At 45.9% G+C, this 21982-nt stretch overlaps 1 protein-coding gene across 36 annotated transcripts in view; it reads left to right on the top strand.

The window, feature by feature from the left end:
• TMCO3 (transmembrane and coiled-coil domains 3) overlaps positions 1-21982 on the top strand; it is a 60535-nt gene that overhangs the window by 19952 nt on the left and 18601 nt on the right. For 32 of the 36 annotated variants that reach the window (XR_012426619.1, XR_012426614.1, XR_012426615.1 and 29 more), the window contains 2 exons: positions 1352-1538; positions 11751-11868. Coding sequence is in view for 29 of the 36 variants with exons in the window: in XM_074021500.1 (XP_073877601.1) it covers positions 1352-1538; positions 11751-11868 (305 nt within the window). In the remaining 7 variants the exon portion in view is untranslated. Of the gene's footprint in view, positions 1-1351; positions 1539-11750; positions 11869-20420; positions 21188-21982 lie in introns of those variants that run through there. The other 4 variants (XM_074021512.1, XM_074021514.1, XM_074021513.1 and 1 more) reach the window with 1 other exon arrangement.

The raw sequence follows: 21982 nt of genomic DNA on the forward strand, positions 1-21982 counted from the left end.
TAAGTGCGTGTGGACCGCACGGTGTTTCCATTGCTCCTCGGCTGTGATATTTGGGTGTGAGATGCGCTCTGTGATAACCATCACGATTGCCAAGCATAGGAAGTAGAGAAAAGAAATTCAGAAGCAGCCGTTGTGGGACCGACCCTTCCCTTCTTTGTGGAAGGAGAGAGGGGACCGAGCAGAGTAGAGACTTATCGAGTCTCCGCGGCCCAGAGCTGTTTGGTGGCATCTGCCGGCCTCCTGTCATGTGGCCTCTCGGTGTTCAGATGAAGTGAGCCTGGGGCCTCGTGGGGTTGGAAGGCACCGTGGTTCCCCTCCGGGGTCTGGAAGCTCCATGGTGGACAAACAGGCCAACAGGTCACAGCTGTGGGAGACTGGGGCGTATCTGCTCATTTTCCTGATTCTCAAAAAGAAAAGTTGTAATTTTGCAAGAAGTGTTGCTTTTCACCAAGAACTAGCTGGGGAGGGAAAAGCTCACATGCTCCAAAGCGCCCAAGGTACACTGGGGCTGGCGGGCTTGGCGGGCGCGCCCCCCAGAGCTGCCTGTGTACATTGGGGCTGGCAGGCTCCTTGGGTGGGCCCCCCGGAACCGCCTGTGCCCAGCTGCTCCACGACGCCTGTGTTTAGCCACACAGCCCCTGCATCCCTTCCTTCTAGGACCCCCCACCCCAACTTTCACTTTCCATAGAAGGCCTGGAATCAGGGAACTGATGCTTATTTTGACTAGGACCATGCAGTGAGGAGAAAACGATATGAATGAGCACTTCAAGTGGGGTAGGAGGAGTTCCAGGTTAATTTCTTTGGTTGATGCATCATATTTATGTTTATATAAATAGGTAGCTTTTATTATTTTAGGATTGAAACGTGCTTTCTTCTCCCTTCCCGTCTCATTTAACACAGTGCCGAGTGCACCCTGAGGCACCTGATAGAGCCACTTTAGTTGCCGAGCCACAGTGCCTGGGTTCACTTCCTGGCTCCAACGTTCACTGGCCATGTGACCTTGCCGAGTCACTTAACCTGTGTGTGCCTCGGTGTTTTCATCTAAAAGTAGGGGAAATGGTCATCTTGAGCTCAAGTTGTTCTGAGGATTAGGTTTTATTTACACTCCTGGGGAGAGAGTGGGTGTGCGTGTATTGTGTGTGTGCAGCCCTGTGGCAGTGCCTGGCACAGAGGAAGCCTTGTGTGAGTACTCACCGTGTTCAGCTGATGACGTAGGATATGTGACCCAGCGTTGCCTCACAAAAGCTCAGCTCTGCCTCCTTTCCTGGGTGCGGAAATGCATGATGTCTGTGTGGTGTGGTCATTGCCTGTTGTCACTAAAAAGCGTGTGAATCACTGTGTTCTCTTTAAGGTGTGGAAGATTTCCTTACAAGGGCCGTGTTACATGACACTGTTGATGATTGCGTTTGGCTTGCTATGGGGGCATCTCCTGCGGATCAAACCCACTCAGAGCGTCTTCATTTCCACCTGTCTGTCCTTGTCGAGCACACCCCTCGTGTCCAGGTTCCTCGTGGGCAGCGCTCGAGCTGACAGAGAAGGTAGGTGACGGTGTGCTCCAAGTGTGTGTCGGACTCATGCTCATGTGTAGGTAACTTTTGAATTCACAGTTGAGGGCCTGTGAGGAAAAATTGCAAGTCTTACTTCCCCTTTGAGGACTTTCCGAACAATTGTGGATGTCAGGGCTTACATTCCGAAAGGAACTGATGTCCCTGTGAACTCAGGTCCTCCCAACCTCCACTTCTCCACTTGATTAAGAAAAAATGAGGGCCAGAGAGAACTTGGACCAAGATTTTGAAAAGCCAGTCAGCACTGGAAAATGACCTGTGGAATTGGTGGGTTTTAGGAAGTTGCATGTGTTTTGCTGCTTTAATTCTAGCAGGCACTGGGGATGGACCCACTTTCGATACTTTCTTCCTGTGAAATCAAAGGTGCTTCGGTAGCTGAAGGTGTTCCCAACTCTTTTGCTTTGGCCTTAGTTTCATCGTATGTATGAAACATTGGCGCCTCTAAGTCGTGACTGTTTAGTGGAAGCTGACTTGCTCAGAAGTCTTGGCAGGACCGTGTCCCTTTGCAGGGAGGCTTGGCAGGTTGCTGTTTCTGGCAGCCTGCTTACCCACTGGGTAAGCTGTCACTGTTTTGCTCTTATTTTGTAAAAGTCAGTAAAAGACAGGGTTGAAATGCCACAGTCACTTCACTATGACGTTCACCCTGCCCAGAACACACAGGCATAGAAGAGAAAATACAAAAAGAGAAAACCACAGAGGTGTGTCTGACCTCTCCTGTAAACCGACAGGCTCTGTGCCGGCAGCTGAGAGGCTGAGCAGAGCTGGCCATGGGCCGCCGAGCCGGGTGCTGGAGCATGTGGAACCCACGCGTGCCCTCACTGTGGGACCAGCAGTTGGGAAGCATCCCTCTGTGAAGGAAGCAGGGAAAGCTTTTTAAAAATCTGCGGCCTTCTGCTGGGCCTGAGGCATCAGAAGAACACGGATGCAGCCTCCCTGCTAGACGGACAGGCGGCCCCAGCCGTGGGCCTCCTCCGTGCCGGTCCCAGCATCCCTGTGGGCCGGTCCTAGGGTCAGCCCCATCGTGAGACTGGACAGAGGTGGAGGGTCGGGGACCGAGTGAAATGAAAAAAGACCAAATGGGGACCAGGAACGATGCATGAAAACTGCTGGTTTAGTGGCCTGCACATGGGAACACCCACACCTGCGAAGAAATCTGTGGCTGGAAAAGAGCTGACAGACTCAGCAGTCACTGTGTGAACTGCCCTTGTGGACAGAAAAGCTTAATAAAGACTTCAAAATAAGTGGGCAGTATACACTCACAGTCCCAGGGGCCAGGACTGGAGAGGGAGAGGGGTGGAGTGTAGATGGAGAGGGTCAGTATATACAGACTCGGTGCCCTAGAGGCTGGAATGTACATGGAGAGGGGTGGAGGGTAGATGGAGAGGGTCAGTATATATAGACGCGGTGTCCCAGGGGCTGGGACTGGAAAGAGGACCTGGTGGGTTTTCAGAACTCAAGACAGGAGCCTACCTCCAGCACTGATGGGATAAAGGGAAGTGAGTCCACCCGGCACGTCATGTGCTGCAGCAGAGCGTGAAGTAGAAGGGAACGTCTGAACACCTGGCAGAAAAGACAGGTGGTCTAAAAAGGAACATCAAGTAAATGGGCTGATAGGACATGTCTCCTCGGCAACGTCAGATGGTGGGAGGTAGCGGGTAGGTAACCCACCCTGGGGAGACAAAGTCATGCCTGCCCAGCGAAATTACCATCCAAGAATAGGGCGTGAAATGCAGGCATTTCTGATGTGCAGAGACCCCAGAGCACCACCCACCCCGCCGTCCCCACAGGGCCCGGACACAGGCCCTGCAGAGGCAGAGCTGGTCGTGGAAACAGCAGGGAGACAGAGGGGTCTAGAGGCTGATAAATTCAGTCAGTTATGACTGTTAGAAAAGGAGGTGTTTGAGTGCATTTTTTTTAAAGACCAGGCTAAAACTCTAGATAGTAAGAAGATAGGAGGGTTGCATGTTTGGGAGGTAGTTAGACTCAAGGACTTGGACACCGAAAGGAAATTGACAATTAGACTTGTTAAATGTGTCATATACCCACAGCACAGTTAGAACATGTCATTTGAAAAAAAGCTTCGGGAATAAACTTCTCAAAAGAGAGCTGTGACCTTTGAGGATAGAGTCACAAATGGAGCGAATTCGTGTTCATGGAGTTCGTAAAAAGTCTCCATTCATAAAGATGTCATTTCTCCCCAAATTTATAAACTCATAGCTGTTCCAGTAAAAACATCTGGCAGGGTTTTTCATGAAACCGAAGAAACTGATCCTAAAATTCAGTGGGGACCAAAAGACCAAGTAGCCAACATTAATTTGAGGTGAGGAGTTCCCCACCAGCTCTCACGACTGATGATGTCACAGCGGATAGCAGCACCGCAGGCTGAGATGGAGCCGGCGAGTGGGGCCCACAGACCAGACACTGCAGAGAAGCCAAGGAGATTGACTCACCAGGAGTGGGAATTAGCTATCCAAACGGAAGAAAATAAAATTAGCTTGACTTTAGAACTACGAGAAGGAAATAGAAAATATCCTTATAACCTCAGGGTAGAATTCCTTAAAATATAAAATGCAGAATTCAAAAGAGAAAATACCGATGCATATGACACATTTGACTTTGTAACTTTCTTTTTCATGCTGACCTCCCTGTGGGGAAAACTGTAACTTTTATTGAAAGGCTTTTTTTTTTAATAAGCCACAGGCCAGAGGAAGATATTTCCTGTAGTTATTTATTTCTTGTTTGTTTAGAGCAAAGGATTAGTATTCAGAATGAATCAAGAAGGTCTGTAAATCCAAACCAAAAAGTAACCTAATGGGAAAATAGGCAGAATATCTGAGCAAGTAACTTAATGGGAGAAGAAACCTAAATGATGAATAAACATGAAGATAGGAGCCTCGCTAGTATTTGGAGATGCAGGCTGATGGGACTGAGATCGATGCCATCCACATGAGCTTGCTGCCAAGCTTTGTTTTAAACCAAGCCTTGCTGTCACCCAGGCTGGAGTGCAGTGGCTCGATCTTGGCTCACTGCAGCCCTGACCTCCTGGGGTCAAGCGATCCTCCCACTCAACATCCTGAGTAGCTGGGATGACAGGCGTGTGCCACCATGCCTGGCTAAGTTTTTATTTTTTTGTAGAGATGGGGGTCTTGCTGGGTTACCCAGGCTGGTTTCGAACCCTGGCCTCAAGCAAATCCTCCTGCCTCAGCCTCCCAAAGCACTGGGATTGCAGGCATGAGCCACCACACCTGGCCCTGGCAAACATTTTTTAATCTGATGTACCATTGGTAAGAGTGTGGAGTGCCAAGATTAAGCATTCTCCGTGGGAATGTAAATTGGTTCAGCCACTTTGGAGGATACTTTTGCAATCAGAAAATTCCATTTCTACATACATATCCTAGAAAATTCATGCAAATTATTATAATTCAAAACAGTATTATTTTTAATAGCAAAAAGTTGATCAACCGAATATTCAGTAACATGGTAACATGCTGGACAGCTAAGGTGTATTCATACCTTGGAATGCTGCAGAAGCAAACGCGAATGACTTTTATAGCATGGAGGGAAAGATACAAGATGTGGAATACAACATGCTTGTGTGTGTCAAGTCTGAACTTTACATACATGCAAACTTCTACACTAAAAGCAAGAAAAAGTGTTTGAGAATGACAAATGAGGCCGAGTGGCTGTGCCAGAGACGGGGAAGGTGTGCCATCAGAGAGGGACACAGGGCAGTCAGCTGCTTGTGACATTCTTTCAGAAGCTGAGTGATGGCTCTGGTTGTTCATGACATGCTTTGTACGTTTTTTCTTGATTCAAAGTATTTTATAATAATTGTTTTTAAAAACAAGGTAACTGGCTGGGCGTGGTGGCTCACGCCGGTAATCCCAGCACTTTGGGAGGTCGAGGTGGGCGGATCACAAGGTCAAGAGATCGAGACTAGCCTGGCCAATATGGTGAAACCCCATCTCTACTAAAAATACAATAATTAACTGCACGTGGTGGCGGGTGCCTGTAATCCTGGCTACTCGGGAGGCTGAGGCAGGAGAATCGCTTGAACTCAGGAGGCGGAGGTTGCAGTGAGCTGAGATCACGCTACTGCACTCCAGTCTGGCAACAGAGCGAGACTCCATCTCAAAAAAAAAAAAAAAAAAAAAAATACGTGACCACTAAAAAGTGGAAATGCAGTCTATACCTTCCAAATGCTGGTGTTTTATTACTATAGTTTTTAGTAAGTTTTGAGACCAGGAAGTGTGAATCCTCCAACTTTGTTCAAGATTATTTTGGCTGTTTGGGGTCGCCTGAGATTCTGTATAAATTTTAGGATAGTGTTTTCTGTTTCTTCAGAAAACATCGTTGGGATTCTGATAGGAATTGCATTGGATTTGCAGTCGTAATTTTGGTAGTATTGACATCTAAACAATATTAAGTCTTCCAGTCCATGAATACAAGATATTTTTCTATTTAAGCGTGTCTTTCATTTCTTTTAGCCATGCGTTTGTTTTCAGTGTATACGTGTTTTGCCTCCTTGGTTCACTCTGTCCTAAGTATTTTATTCTTTTTGATATGTTGTAGATGGAATTGTTTTCTTAATCTCCTTTTCAGATTGTTCATTATTAGTATATAGAAATGCAGCTGACTTTTGTGTGTTTATTTTGTGCCCCGCACCTTTGTGAATTGGTTTATCCTAATAGATTTTTGTGTGTGAAATCTTTTGGATTTTCTACATATGAGATAATCTCCTCTGCTTACAGGATCATTAAATTCATTCTTTCCAATTTGTACACCAGCCTTGTCTCTTAGAGATGGACACTGAAATGTATGGTTAAGAGGATGACTGGGGTTTCCCTCAGGAGGGTAGAATGGAGGTTAGTGTATGAAACAGGGGTCGTCTACCTGATCATGGAAACTGGATTATCTGTTCCTTGAGATGCACTGTATTTTTCTTTTTTTTTTTTTTTTGAGACAGAGTCTCGCTCTGTCGCCCAGGCTGGAGTGCAGTGGCCGGATCTCAGCTCACTGCAAGCTCCGCCTCCCGGGTTTACGCCATTCTCCTGCCTCAGCCTCCCAAATAGCTGGGACTACAGGCGCCCGCCACCTCGCCCGGCTAGTTTTTTGTATTTTTAGTAGAGACGGGGTTTCACCATGTTAGCCAGGATGGTCTCGATCTCCTGACCTCGTGATCCGCCCGTCTTGGCCTCCCAAAGTGCTGGGATTACAGGCTTGAGCCACCGCGCCCGGCCAAGATGCACTGTATTTTTCTTTCTTTTCGCATGTGCTTGAAATTGTATTAGAAATTCCTATATATGTCCAGGCACAGTGGCTCACGCCTGTAATCCCAGCACTTTGGGAGGCCAAGGCAGGTGGATCACATGAGGTCAGGAGTTCAAGACCATCCTGGCCAACATGGTGAAACCCCATCTCTACTGAAAATACAAAAATTAGCCGGGCGTGGTGGCGGGCACCTGTAATCCCAGCTACTCGGGAGGCTGAGGCACGAGAATCGCTTGAACCCGGGAGGTGGAGCTTCCAGTGAGCCGAGTTCACACCACTGCACTCCAGTCTGGGCCACAGAGACTCCGTCTCAAAAAAAAAAAAAGAAAAAAAGAAAGAAAAGAAATTCCTATATAGCCCAAACTTAAGACTGTCTCACCAGAGCTTAAAGGTATCAACTCTGGCCACACCAGCAGCCTCAGTCACTCTTCTTAAATGGATTTTGGTCCGATTTCTACTCCTTTTCTATTTTTCGAGATTTCTAGCTCCTGCAAGGGGCCCAACCCTCGAAGGAGTCCAGCAAATGTATAACTCTGCCTTGCCTGTGCTGAAACCCATGGAAAGAGGAACAGAGGAGGCAGGCACCTGGAGGTCAGAGTGGCAGCTGGAGGTCAGAGTGGCACCTGGAGGTCAGAGTGGCAGCTGGATTATGGAGGTGTGGTTTGCACACCTGGCAGTGGTGAGCTTCTTAAGCCTCATTCTTAACCTCGGAGCAAGACTCGCCACCCAGCCACATGCAGCGCTGGCCTCCAGAGGCCTCCGTGGGCAGGGCCTGCCCTGTGAAACTCAGGGCTGCAAGAGGACCTTGAGACCAGGTGCCGTGGGCTGGCTGGTTTACGAAGGAAGAGGGACTGTATCCATTCCCAGAGGAACGCCCTTGTCTCTCCGGAGTGGTGTATGTGGGACCGGGCAAGAGGCCAGGAGTGGGGAGGAAACACTCCCTTCTTGTGGAAATGCAAGCGAGGGGAAAGGAGGTTTCCCTGACAATGTGCTAGAATATTTGTGCAGCCATTTTTTTTTTTTTTTTTGGTTGAGACGGAGTCTCGCTCTGTGGCCCAGACTGGAGAGCAGTGGCATGGTCTCAGCTCCCTGCAAGCTCTGCCTCCCGAATTCACGCCATTCTCCTGACTCAGCCTCCCGAGTAGCTGGGACTACAGGTGCCCGCCACTATGCCCGGCTAATATTTGTGTTTTTAGTAGAGACCGGGTTTCACCGTGCTAGCCAGGATGGTCTCGATCTCCTGACCTCATGATCCGCCCGCCTCGGCCTCCCAAAATGCTGGGATTTCATGCAGCCATTTTTGTACTAGTGAATAAATGGAATTCCTGAATGTCTACCAAGAGATGAATGGATAAATTGTGGTCTATCCTACAACAGTTTTTTGTTTTTTTATTTTTTATTTTTTATTTTTGAGATGGAGTCGCACTCTGTCGCCCAGGCTGGAGTGCAGTGGCGCGATCTCGGCTCACTGCAAGCTCCGGCTCACTGCAAGCTCTGCCTCCCGGGCTCACACCATTCTCCTGCCTCAGCCTCCCGAGTAGCTGGGACTACAGGCGCCGCCACCAGGCCCGGCTAATTTTTTTGTATTTTTAGTAGAGATGGGGTTTCACCGTGTTAGCCAGGATGGTCTTGATCTCCTGACCTCATGATCCGCCTGCCTCGGCCTCCCAAAGGGCTGGAATTACAGGCGTGAGCCACCGCACCCGGCCTCTACAACAGTTTTGAAAATGAATCAGAGCTTTGTGCACCAACACCAACATGGATAATTTTCAGATATAGTCGTGATCAAAAACGGCAAGTTGCAGAAATGTTCACTCTGTGAAGTTTAATATTACAAAATAATAAACTCAGTGTTGCTTCCAAATCTATAGGTGTTACATTAAGTAGAAATGCATTCAAGGGGATGATGAACTTTCAGAATAAGGTCAAGTGGGGAGTGTGGGTGGAGGAAAGAGGGACCCAGTATCAAGGGGGTTACAGAGCTCCTTGGCGGCACCCTTAGGATTTTATTTCTTTAAAAATCTGAAGCATATATGTTACAGGTTTAACATTTAATAAAATTCCTTAGTGGGTATGTGAGCATTTGATATACTCCTTGTTCTCTGTATATTTGAACTGTTTAATAAAAGGAATGGAAAACAGGAAGAAGTCAAAATTCTTATAGTAGTGATAAGCACAAAAAGGTAGTGCAAATTTCAGAAAGATGACAATAGTAAAGGTGTTGAGAAATCAGAGAAGCTGTAATATTTCAGTGTAATAATTATTTTTATCTTGTGTGTTTGCACTGTTGAAGTTTTGTGCCTGTCACTGCTCCAAGCACTTGTCTTCCTCCTGCAGCCCCGTGAAGTGCCTGGGAGCGGATGTTTCCTTCGCAGGCCCTGTGGGTGCGGACTCAGGGTCCTGCACCAGGGACCACTGTGAAGACCTGGTCTCTGGTCTGTGATGCCCGTGGTCTAGTGGGCAGCAGTTGAATGTGTTGATTTCAGCCAGTTCGCTATGATCGGTGCAAAGGAAGAGAACAAAATATTTAAAATGTAGAAAATGCTGGTGGTAATATCATCCAAGGCTGTCTCTAAAAAGTGAGATGTAGTGAGAGATTTTGTTTCTTTTTTTTTTTTTTTTTTTTTTTTTGAGACAGAGTCTCGCTTTGTCACCCAGGCTGGAGTGCAGTGGTGCAATCTTGGCTCACTGCAACCTCTGCCTCCCGGGTTCACGCCATTCTTCTGCCTCAGCCTCCCGGAGTAGCTGGGACTACAGGCGCCGCCACCACGCCTGGCTAATTTTTTGTATTTTTAGTAGAGACAGGGTTTTACTGTGTTAGCCAGGATGGTCTCAATCTCCTGACCTCGGGATCCACCCGCCTCGGCCCTGCAAAGTGCTGGGATTACAGGTGTGAGCCACCGCGCCCAGCCAGATTTTGTTTCTTTTAAATAGAAGGGGCACAGGTGTGAACGTGTTATCTGCAGAAGATGTGGGTGGGGGGGCCGCGGCTCCTTTGTGTCCCGCAGACTCATCTCGCAGCCTCCCTCCCGCCTTGCGAAGGCCTCGAGATGAAGAGAGGTGCGGTGACCACAAGCCCGTGCAAGCCTTAGGGTTTAAATGGCTGATGTGTGAAGCCTCCGCATGGACAATGTTAGTTGGGAGGCAATTTTTATCATCTTCTGAATCGTGTAACCCTAAAAGACACAAAGCTGTAGCCACAACAGCTTAACGTGATCATCTGTTCAGACTGTTTTAAAATTCTAAGCCAAGATATTTTGTTTACCAAAAATTTAGTTTTGTACAAAAAGTAAATCAAGCCTTCTAAAAACGATTATATAACTTCTATCCAGAAAGAGATTTTTGCTGGCATCAAGGGGTTTTGTGTGGTTTTGCTGCTTTTTAAAAATAAGCCTTTTCTATCAGATTGGTCTTTAAAAATCTGTTAATAGCAGTAGCTTTTTTTTTTTTTTTTGAGACAGAGTCTCGCTCTTGTCCCCCAGGCTGGAGTGCAGTGGCATGATCTCAGCTCACTGTAACCTCCGCTTCCTGGGTTCAAGCGATTCTCCTGCCTCAGCCTCCCGAGTAGCTGGGACTACAGGCACCCGCCACCACACCCAGCTAATTTTTTGTATTTTTAGTAGAGATGGGGATTCACCATGTTGGTCAAGCTGGTCGCGAACTCCTGACCTCAGGTGATCCACCCGCCTCAGCCTCCCAAAGTGCTGGGATTATAGGCTTGAGCCACCACTCCCAGCCTTTTGTATTTTTAATAGAGACGGGGTTTCACCATGTTGGCCAAGCTGGTTTTGAACTCCTGACCTCAGGTGATCCACCCTCCTCAACCTCCCAAAGTACTGGGATTACAGGCCTGAACCACCGCGGCCAGCTGCTTTTTTTTTTTTTTTTTTTTTTTTTTTAAGAAAAAATACCTTGTTTGGGGTGGGGTTGGGGGAATGACTTTTAGAAACGTATTTACATAGTTCATAGCTGGAACTGTATGTTGAAAATGGAGACCTTTAGAGGCTTGTGCAAGTTACTGAATTCGTGAAAAATGTCTCATTTTCCTTCTTTCCAGAGTTGTTACCTAGTCTCTTCAGGTAGTCGTGGCTACTCCTGTTCTGCCCTCAGGAGCCAGTATTTGTCTGCTGAGCCTGCCTTGGTCTCACAGTGAGGGCTCATTCTGGGCAGTGGCTTGGGTGGGTTTGCACACGTGGAACACACCACGTGACCAGAGGGGCCTGAGTCAGGCCTCCCGGAGTAGCTCAGAGAAGCTGTAAAGGTGAGAAGCGAAGGCTTCTCCGTGTGTTTCTGGGATGCAATGAGGTTGGTGTGATTATCCAAGCCTGTCATCTTGTTTGCCATGTCATCTTTTTGTCATGAGGTTTTTCAATAATTATGTAAATAACAAGTAAGTTGTGGAAGTAAAAAGTGTTCTGAGTATTTGCTTTACAACATTTTTAATCTTAAAATGCTTCAGTGTTTGTTCTCAGAGATTTTAAAGTCTATTCTTAAAAATGTAAAGTGCCAGCCGGGCGCAGTGGCTCACGCCTGTAATCCCAGCATTTTGGGAGGCCGAGGCAGGTGAATCACGAGGTCAGGAGTTTGAGACTAGCCTGACCAACATGGTGAATCCCCGTCTCTACTAAAAATATAAAAATTAGCCAGGCATGGTGGTGGGCGCCTGTAATCCCAGCTACTCAGGAGGCTGAGGCAGGAGAATCACTTGAACCCAGGAGGTGGAGGTTACAGTGAGCTGAGATTGTGCCACTGCACTCCAGCCTGGGTAACAGAGCAAGAGTCCGTCTCAAAAAAAGAAAAAGTAAAGTGCCAAAATAATTTGAGTTATTTCGGAAGTGTGTACAATGGTGACATTTTGACTTCAGATACTTTTCAGTTGCTGTAGACCTGTCTTCAATGCCTTTCCCCACACAGGCGACATTGACTACAGCACCGTGCTCCTTGGCATGCTGGTGACGCAGGACGTGCAGCTCGGGCTCTTCATGGCCGTCATGCCGACTCTCATACAGGCGGGCGCCAGTGCATCTTCTAGGTAAATGCTTTGTGTACACAGTTTGTTTTTCTAGTTTAAAATTACTGTGCATAAAAATACTACTTAATACCTTTTCAAAAGAGATGTTCTGAGCTCAGATGGCTCAGGCTTCCGTGCACAGACCCTGGAGCGACACTGCCTTGTTCACGCCCTGGCTGTCTGTGCTTAGCAGCTCCTCACCACGGGCAGGCGACTCATCCTCACTGTTCCTCAGTCCTGTCTTCCATCAAGTAGGGGTAGCAGTAGTGCCCACCGATAGAGTAGTCAGGAGGAATGAATGAGTTCAGTTATAAACATGCTTAGAACAATGCCCAGAACATAGTAAGTGATGTGGAGGGAGGGGGGTGTCTGTATGCGTGTGTATGTGTGCATGGGGAGGGAGTATCTGTGTGTGTGTGTGTGTGTGTAGGGTATATCTGTGTGCTTACATGGTATGTGTGTGCGTGTATTCATGTATATCTGCATGTATGTGTGGTGTGCCTGTGTGGTGGGGGGCATGTGTCTGCATGTGTGGTGTGTGTGTGTCTTCTGTGGTATGTCTGGGGGGGGTATCCACGTGTGCGTATGTGGGGTATATCTGTGTGTTTGCATGTGTCTGTGTGCATGTGTATCTGCATGCATGTGTGGTGTGTGTGTGTGTGAGATCTATCATTGTGTGGTTGTCATTGTCACTGTCATCATCATCACCACTTCCCCGGTCCTTCTTTTCATTCTCCCAATATCGTATTGCCAAACGTAAACTGCACCTGCTTGGGTTCGTATGGAGAGAGAAGCCAAATGGGAAGAATTAATTTATCCAGAAAGTTGTAGGTTGTGCCGCATATACAAATACATTCCAAGAATATCAGCCAGAAAATAAGGACAGTTGCAAAGTCTAGGGTGCCCTATGAAGCTTAAAGTGGGATGGGACTGTAAGCTTGAGTTTGTTTTAGGCCAATATACTATACTTTATGTATGTAAATATTGTGCTTTAGATCTAATCTCTTTATTGCACTTCTTACAGCAATGAGTACTGATAAAAAATTAGGAGACCTTTTTGAAACTTCTTTTGGAACCAGATTGAAGTGCTAGGACCCGTCTCATGTACTTTATTTCTTCCTTTCCAACCTGCATGCTTTTGGGTTTCTTCCTGCATTATTGCACTGGCTGGAACGTCTAGTACTTTGTTGAAAAAGATTGTGTGAGAGGACATCTTTGCCTTGCTCTTGACCTTAGGGGGAAGCGTTCAGTCTCTCACCATTAGGTGTGATGTTAGCTGTAGGTTTATTGTAGACACTCTTTGTCAAGCTAAGGAAATTCCCATCTATTCCTAGTTTGCTGAGAGTTTTTATGATTAATGCGTGGTGGATTCTGCCAGTTGCTTTTGCTAAACCAATTGATATTATTATGTAATTTTTCTTTTTTTGCTGTTTTTTTTTTTTTTTTTTTTGAGATGGAATCTCGCTCTGTCGCTCAGGCTGGAGTACAGTGTCATGATCTCGGCTCACTGAAACCTCCGCCTCCTGAGTTCAAGCAATTCTCTTGCCTCAGCCTCCCGAGCAGCTGGGACTACAGGCGTGCGCCACCATGCCCAGCTAATTTTCATATTTTTAGTAGAGACGGGGTTTCACCATATTGGCCAGGCTGGTCTTGAACTCCTGACATTGTGATCTGCTCGCCTTGGCCTCCCAAAGTGGTGGGATTACAGGCATGAGCCACTGCGCCCAGCATTCTTTTTTAGCTAGGTGACATGATGGATAACACTGATTTTTGAAAGTTGAACCAGCCTTGCATACCTGGGATAATTCCCAGTTGGTCTAGGTATATAATTATTTTTATACATTGCTGCCTTCAGTTTGCTAATTTATTGAGGATTTTGGGGTCTAAGTTCATGAGAGAGATCGGTGTGTAGTTTTCTCTCTCTCTCTCTTTTTTTTGATACTCTGGGTTTTGGTAATAAGAGTCATACTAGGTTCACAAAATGTTTTGGGAAGTGTTCCTTTCTTTTTATTTTCTGGAAAACATTGTATAAAATTGATGTCAGTTCTTCCTTAATATTTGGTAGAATTCTGCAGTAAAACCCTCTGGGTCATGAGATTTCCTTTTGGGGAGTTTTGTTACCAATTTATTTTGCTTAATAGTCCCAGTAGATATTCAGAATATCTACTTCATATTGCTGAGTTCTGGTAGCTTAGCTTTTTGAGGAATCATTCCATTCTGTCTCAGTTGTCAGATTTCTATGTGTAGAGTTTTTGTGTCGTATTCCTTTACCATTCTTTTCATGTCCACAGAGTCTGTGGTGATATCCCCCGTTTCATTGCTTATGTTGATAACTTGCATCTTCTTTGTCTAGGGATTTGGCAATTGTATTAATCTTTCCAAAGAATTGGTTCCTTGTTTTACTGATTTTCTTTATTTCGTTGTTTTCAGTTTCATTAGTTTTACCCTCACCTTCCTTCCTTCTCGCTTTGGGTTTATTTTACTCTTTTTCTAGGTTCTTAGGGTATTAACTTAGATTATTGATTTTAAACTGCTCATCTTTTCTACTGTAAGCATTTAGTGCTATAAATTTCCCTCTCAGCACTGTTTTAGCTGCATTGCATATTTTGATATGTTGTATTTTTATTTTCATTTTGTTCAATGAGTTTTAAAATTTTCGTTTGATACTTCTTTGACTCAGGGATTGTTTAGAAGTGTTGCTTAATTTCCAAACATCTGTAGATTTTCCTGATGTCTTTCTGTTACTGATTTGTAGTTTGATTCCACTGTGGCCTGAGAATATTTTGTATGATTTCAGTTCTTTTACATTTGTTGAGGTTTGTTTTATGGCCAGTGACAACTGTCTGTGGTAAATGCTCCAAAGTCACTTGGGAGGAAAAAAAAGTATATTCTGTTATTGCTGAGTGGAGTTTTGTAAATATATGTTAGTTAATTGCACTATTCCGTGTTCTTGCTGTAGTTGTAACAGCTGTCGAGGGAGATGGTGTTGAAGTCCCCTGTTATAGTTGGGTATTTGTCTGTTTCTCCTTTGAGTTCTGTCAGCTTTTGCTCTATGTATTTTGGGGCTCTTTTGTTTGGTACGTACATATTTAGGATCATTTTGTCTTCCTGGTGAATTGATCTTGTTATCATTATGTAATATTTCTTTTTGTTGTTGTTTTTCGAGACATAGTCTCGCTCTGTTGCCCAGGCTGGAATGCAGTGGCGTGACCTCGGCTCTCCACCTCCTGGGTTCTAGTGATTCTCATGCCTCAGCCTCCTGAGTAGTGGGATTACAGGCATGTGCCACCACACCTGGCTAATTTTTGTATTTTTTAGTAGAGACAAGGTTTTGCCATGTTGGCCAGGCTAGTCTCGAACTCCTGGCCTCAAGTGATCTTCCTGCCTCGGCTTCCCAAAGTGCTGGGATTACAGGTGTGAGCCACTGTGCCTGGCCATATTTCTTTTTTTTTTTTGAGGCAGAGTCTCGCTCTGTGGCCCAGGCTGGAGTGCCGTGGCCGGATCTCAGCTCACTGCAAGCTCTGCCTCCCGGGTTTACGCCATTCTCCTGCCTCAGCCTCCCGAGTAGCTGGGACTACAGGTGCCCACCATCTTGCCCGGCTAGTTTTTTGTATTTTTTTAGTAGAGACGGGGTTTCACCAGGTTAGCCAGGATGGTCTCGATCTCCTGACCTCGTGATCCGCCCGTCTCGGCCTCCCAAAGTGCTGGGATTACAGGCTTGAGCCACCGCGCCCGGCCGCCTGGCCATATTTCTTTTATTGCTAGTAATTTTCCTTGCCTTGTAATTCACTTTATCTGATATTAATGTAATATTAATTTTTTTTTTTTGGTCAATGTCTGCAGTGGTGTGTCCTTTTCATACTTTTCCTTTCAACCTACTTATGCTCTTGTACTGAAGGGAGTTTCTTGTAGAGAACATATTGTTGGATGACTTTTTTTTAGTCCACTCAGCCAGTCTCTGTATTTTAATTGGTATGTTTAGACCATTTATAGATCAGGTAAATATTGATACGTTGCAACTTAAGTCAGCGTTTTATTTGTTTTTTGTCTCTTGTTATTCTTTTTCTTTTACATCTCTATGGGTTGCCTGCATGTTTTCGGGGATTCCATTTAGACCCATTTATAATGTTTTGAGTGTATTGCTGTGTGTGGTTTTCTTGGTTGCTCTGGGTATTACAGTGGACACATGTAACTTATCGCCGTTTGCTGGAATCCACATTTTACCACTTCATGTGAAATGTAGAAGCCTTATTTCCACTTAGCTGCCTCCCCCACCCACATGTTAAATAGTCACGCACTACATAATGACGTTTTGGTCAGTGACGGGCCGCCTGTACAGCAGCGGTCCTGTGGGATTCTATGGACCTGAATGATTCCTGCTGCCTAGTGACGTTGCGGCCATGGTGATGTCGCAGGGCAGTGTAATGCCCCGTGCTTGTGGTGATGCTGGCATGAACAAACCTGCTGCACTGCCAATCATATAAAAGTCTCATACACCCAATTAGGTATGCAATGGAATACTTGATAACGATAACAAATCACTGTTACTGGTTTATGTATTTTCCATACTCTACTTTTTATCATTAACTTAGAGTGTACTCCTTCTACTTATAAAGAAAAAAGTTAACTGTCAAACAGCCTCAGGCAGGTTCTTCAGGAACTATTCTAGAACAAGCCATTGTCATCATTGGAGACAACAGCTCTGTGCCCGTTACTGCCCTGAAGACCTTGCAGTGGGAAAGATGTGGATGTGGACGACAGCGACACTGATGGTCCTGGCCCTGGGGGGGTTTAGGCTAATGTGTGTTTGTGTCTTAGTTTTTAACAAAAAAGTTTAAAAAGTTAAAAAAAATTACAATAGAAAAAAACTTATAGAATAAGATAAAAAGAAAGAAAATATTTTTTGTATAGCCGTACAGTGTTTCCGTGTTGTGTCATTACAAGGGTCAAAAAGTTTTTAAAAGCCTTAAAATTTATAAAGTTAAAAAGTTACAGTAAGTTAAGGTTAATGCTGAAGAAAGAAAAATATTTTTAATAAACTCAGTGTCGTTGGCCAGGTGTGGTGGCTCACACCTGTAATCCTAGCCTTTGGGAGGCCAAGGCAGGAGGATTGCTTGAGCTTAGGAGTTCAAGACCAGCCTGGGCAACATAGAAAGACCTCGTCTGTACCAAAAAAAAAAAAAAATAGCCAGGCGTGGTGGCGCACACCGTTAGTCCCAGCTACTCTGGAGGCTAAGGCTGTAGGATTGCTTGAGCCTGGGAGATAAAGTCTGCAGTGAGCTGTGGTCATACCGCTGCGCACCAGCCTGGACAGCAGAGTGAGACACTGTCTCAGATTAGTGTAGCCCGAGTGGACAGTGTCTGTGGCGTCTGCAGTGGTGCACAGGGTCAAGGCTTTCACATTCACTCACCCTCACTCCCTGACTCAGAGCAACTTCCAGTCCTGCAAGCGACCTATATGGGTGTGCCATTTTAATCTTTTATGCTATACTTTTAGTGTATATTTTCTGTGTTTAGATATGCAGATACTTCTCATTGGGTTACAGTTGGCTGCAGTCACATGCTGTGCAGGTGTGTGGCCCAGGAGCAGGAGGCTGTGCCAGGTGGCCTGGGTGGGTCTGGGTTTGTGTAAGTGCACTCTGGGATGTTTGCACAACCATGAAATTGCCTCATGATGCTTCTCAGAATGTATCCCCGTTGTGAAGTGACACATGACTGTATAATTGTTGTCTTTTCTCTGCTTTTATTGAATACCACATCAGATGGTGTTGTAATTTTTGCTGCAGACGTCAAATACGGTTTTGAAAACTCAGGAGGAAAAGGATAATCTATTCTTCTCACACCTATTTTTGATGTTGTTTTCCTTCTGATGTTCCAAGCTATCTTCTGTAATCATTTCCTCTCTGTGTGGAGAACTTTCTTTGGTCATTCTTTCATAGTTAATCTGCTGGCCACAAATTCTCTAAGTATTTCTTCATCTGGGAATGGCCTTTGTCCCCGTGTCACTCCGAGGGCATCTCGCGGGATGTGGATTTCCAGGTGGTGTCTCCCTTCGTCCCGTGCCTGGGAAGCACGTGTCCCTGCTCCCGGCTTCTGTGTTCTAGCTGTGAAACCTGCTGCCATTTAGGCTTGTGCTCGTCTCGAAGGAATGAGGGGTTTCTCTCTGGCAGCTTTCGAGGTTTTTTCTCTGTCTTTAGTTTTCAGAAATTGTACTACTGTGCATCCCAGAGCCGACTTCTCTGGGTTTGTTCTGTTTGGATTCACTCGGCTTCTCGTATCTGTGGGTTTATGTCTTTTGGCTAACAAGAAGTTTTCAGCCATTATTTCCTCACACCCTTTTTCAGTCCACTTGCTGTCTCCTTCTGCAATTGCAGAAACTTAGAAATCTGCTCTTTTGTTAGGGGCCTGCGGGTCCCTGAGGCCTTGCCCGTCCTCAGTCCGTTTCTCCGTGTTCAGGCAGATGAATTCTGTCTGTCTTCGGGGTCACTGATTCTGCCCTCTCTCATCTCCACTCTGCCGCTTAGCCCATCCCCAGAGATTTTTGTGATGACTGTATTGTTTTAGTTGTATAATTTCCACTTGCTTCTTTTATGTAGCCTGTATTTCTTTGCTGAGGTTTTCTATTTTTTATTTGTTTACAGAGAGTGTTTGTGGCTTTTTGAAGCGTTTTAATCATGGCTGCTTTAGCACCCTCATCAGATAACTCCAGCATCCGTTCGTCTCGATGTGAAGTCTGGTGCTTGTCTTTTCTCCTTCAAGTTGTGATTTTCCCGATTCTTAATATGCTGAGTGACTTTTCGTTGTATCCTGGGTGGTTCGTGTGTTTATTAGGAGGCTTTAAACCAGTGGCTCCCCTGCGGAGGGTGGTGTGAGGCCTGGCCACGGGGTTCTGCTTCCTGCCAGGCCCCCAGCCCCACCCCTGCCCGAATGGCTGACAAGGGCTTCCTCATGGCAGACGGTGGGGTGGAAAAATTTTTTAGTATTTGCCTTTTGCCAGATCTTACGTTAAGTCTTCCCTGCTGTCGGTAGCTCAGCCAGGCAGGCAGGAAAGTAGAAGGAATGAATGGCTTTTTACGTGGATTTTCCAGAGGTTCAGCCCAGGCTAGAGCCCCAGCTTGGCTGTGCTCTGGCCGTGCAAGCCTTGGCAGTTTTCTGTAAATTGGGGAGGACGTGGGAACAGTGCCTGCCTGGTGGACCATGGGAAGATTGAAAGAGACAACCAGGCAGGGCGCTCAGTGCAGCTGCTGGTGGAAGCAGTGGTTAAAGTTCACTCGCTAAGAGGGTCCTTATGATTGCCATTTTCCTTTGATCCACATGTCTTTAAGTATCGGAAAAATAACACTTTTAGTCCCAACCCCCAAATCGGAATCAGTTCTTATTCCTTCTGGCTACAATCTTCAACATAAGTGAAGGACAATTTGGACAACAGAAAGAAGAGTTGTCATGCTGGCGGGAGATGACTTGACTTCTATTTAAGAGGTCTGAGCGTTTTTCATGCACAATCAATTATTCTCAGCGGAGGGCGGACTCTCCATACTAAACAGGCAGAGCCCTGGCAGAGACTGCAGGGCACTTATAAAACTCAAATACCATGTTGATCTCAGTGCCACTTTCTTTCCAGTTACACACAGGTCTAAAACGTTGGCATAGATACTGTCTTAATCAGAAAACTTTTAAAGCTTTTTTTTTTTATTTTTCCAATTCAGAAAATTAATGCAGTACAGGTATTGATCCCACTGAAATTGTTCTAATTCAGTCATGACGCTTCATGTTTACAAAGAGTTAATGACTTGGAAAAGTACTCTGTTATACTGTTAAACTTAAGAAACAGAATTAGGCCAGGCGCGGTGGCTCACGCCTGTAATCCCAGCACTTTGGGAGGCCAAGGGGGCGTGGATCATGAGGTCAAGAGATTGAGATCACTCTGACCCCATCTCCACTAAAAATACAAAAAACTAGCTGGGCATGGTGGCACGTGCCTGTATTCCCCGCTACTCGGGAGGCTGAGGCAGGAGAATCACTTGAACCCAGGAGGCAGAGGTTGCAGTGAGCCGAGATCACGCCACTGCACTCCAGCCTGGGCGACAGAGCAAGACTCCATCTCAAAAAAAAAAAAAAAGAAAGAAAGAAAGAAAAGAAACAGAATCAGAATTATCGACCACAGTCCTCATGATGCTAACACAGAGCTCCCGTCTGACCCAGCTGTTCACTTCTCGGTAGTTATCCACAAGAAAGAAAAACATATATCCACATAAAGACTGGTCCACGGTGGTGATGGGGGTACAACAGTGTGAATCCACGTGATACCACAGGGTTATGCACTCAGAAATGGTTAACTTGGTACATTTTATGGTATGAGAATTTCACCACAATGAAAAACTTGTACATGAATGTTCAAGCAGCATTATTCGTATAGTTAAAAAGTATTAAGAACTCAAATGTCAGTTAGATAACAGGTGGATATAAAAAACATACTATATCCAAACAAAGGAATATTATTCAGCCATAACATAGAATGAGCATTTGTAGGGTCCAGCCCCACAGGGTCAGTGGGCTTTTCTCCCTGTGTGCAGAGACGAGAGATTGTAGAAATAAAGACACAAGACAAAGAGATAAAAGAGAAGACGCGGAGACCGGTAGTGGCCCCGAATGCCTGGCTGCGCTGTTATTTATTGGATACAAAGCAAAAGGGCAGCGTAAGGAGTGTGAGCCATCTCCAATGATTGACAAGGATGCGTGAGTCACGTGTCCATTGGACAAGGGGCCCTTCCCTGTTTGGCCACCGAGGCGGAGAGACAGAGAGAGAGGACAGCCTACGCCATTATTTCTTCATATCAGAGGTTTTTAGTACTTTCACTAACTTTGCTACTGCTATCTAGAAGGCAGAGCCAGGTGTACAGGATGGAACATGAAGGCGGACCAGGAGTGTGACCACTGAAGCACAGCATCTCAGGGAGACGGTTAGGCCTCCCGATAACTGCGGGTGGGCCTGACAACCACGAGAGGTGGAGGAGCAGAGTCTTCTCTGAACTCCTCCAGGGAAAGGGGGACTCCCTTTCTGGGTCTGCTGAGTAGAGGGTGTTTTTCCTTGACACTGACGCTACCTCTAGACCACGGTCCACTTGGCAATGGGCGTCTTCCCCGACGCTGGCATTACCGCTAGACCAGGGAGCCCTCTGGTGGCCCTGCCCGGGCATAGCAGAAGGCTCACACTCCTGTCTTCTGGTCGCTTCTCACTATGTCCCCTCAGCCCCTATCTCTATATGGCCTGGTTTTTCCTAGGTTATGATTGTAGAGTGAGGATTATTATAATATTGGAATAAAGAGTAATTTCTACAAACTAATGATTAATGACATTCATATATAATTCTATGATCTATATCTAGTATAACTATTCTTATTTTATATGTTTTATTACGCTGGAACAGCTCGTGCCCTCAGTCTCTTGCCTCGGCACCTGGGTGGCTTGCCGCCCAGAAACATCGATTCATCCTGTAGCACAGATGAACCTTGAAAACACGATGCTTGTGAAAGAACTGGACAAAAAGGCCACACTCTTGTGTGATTCCATTCATACCAACGTCCAAACTAGGCCAGTCTGTACAGAGAGAATGAATTACTGGTTGCCAGAGGCTGGGGAGGTTGGGGGAGATGGGGAGCGAGTGCTAATGGGTACAGGGTTTCTTTTTGGGGTGATGAAAGTATTCTAACATGGATTGTGGTAATAGTTGTGTAACTTTTTGAATATGCTGGAAACCATTGAATTGAATACTTTTAAATGGGTAAGTTGTATGGTAAGTGAATTATATATCATAACTGTTAAAAATATATATGATAGGCCGGGCGTGGTGGCTCACGCCTGTAATCCCAGCACTTTGGGAGGCCGAGGTGGGCGGATCACAAGGTCAGGAGATCGAGACCATGGTGAAACCCCGTCTCTACTAAAAAAAATAGAAAAAATTAGCCGGGCGCAGGGGCGGGTGCCTGTAGTCCCAGCTACTCGGGAGGCTGAGGCAGGAGAATGGCGTGAACCCGGGAGGCGGAGCTTGCAGTGAGCCGAGATTGCGCCACTGCACTCCAGCCTGGGCGACAGAGCGAGACTCCGTCTCAAAAAAAAAAAAAAAAAAAAAAATAT

Source organism: Macaca fascicularis, chromosome 17, assembly GCF_037993035.2.
Source record: "Macaca fascicularis isolate 582-1 chromosome 17, T2T-MFA8v1.1".
Taxonomy (NCBI): Eukaryota; Metazoa; Chordata; class Mammalia; order Primates; family Cercopithecidae; genus Macaca; species Macaca fascicularis.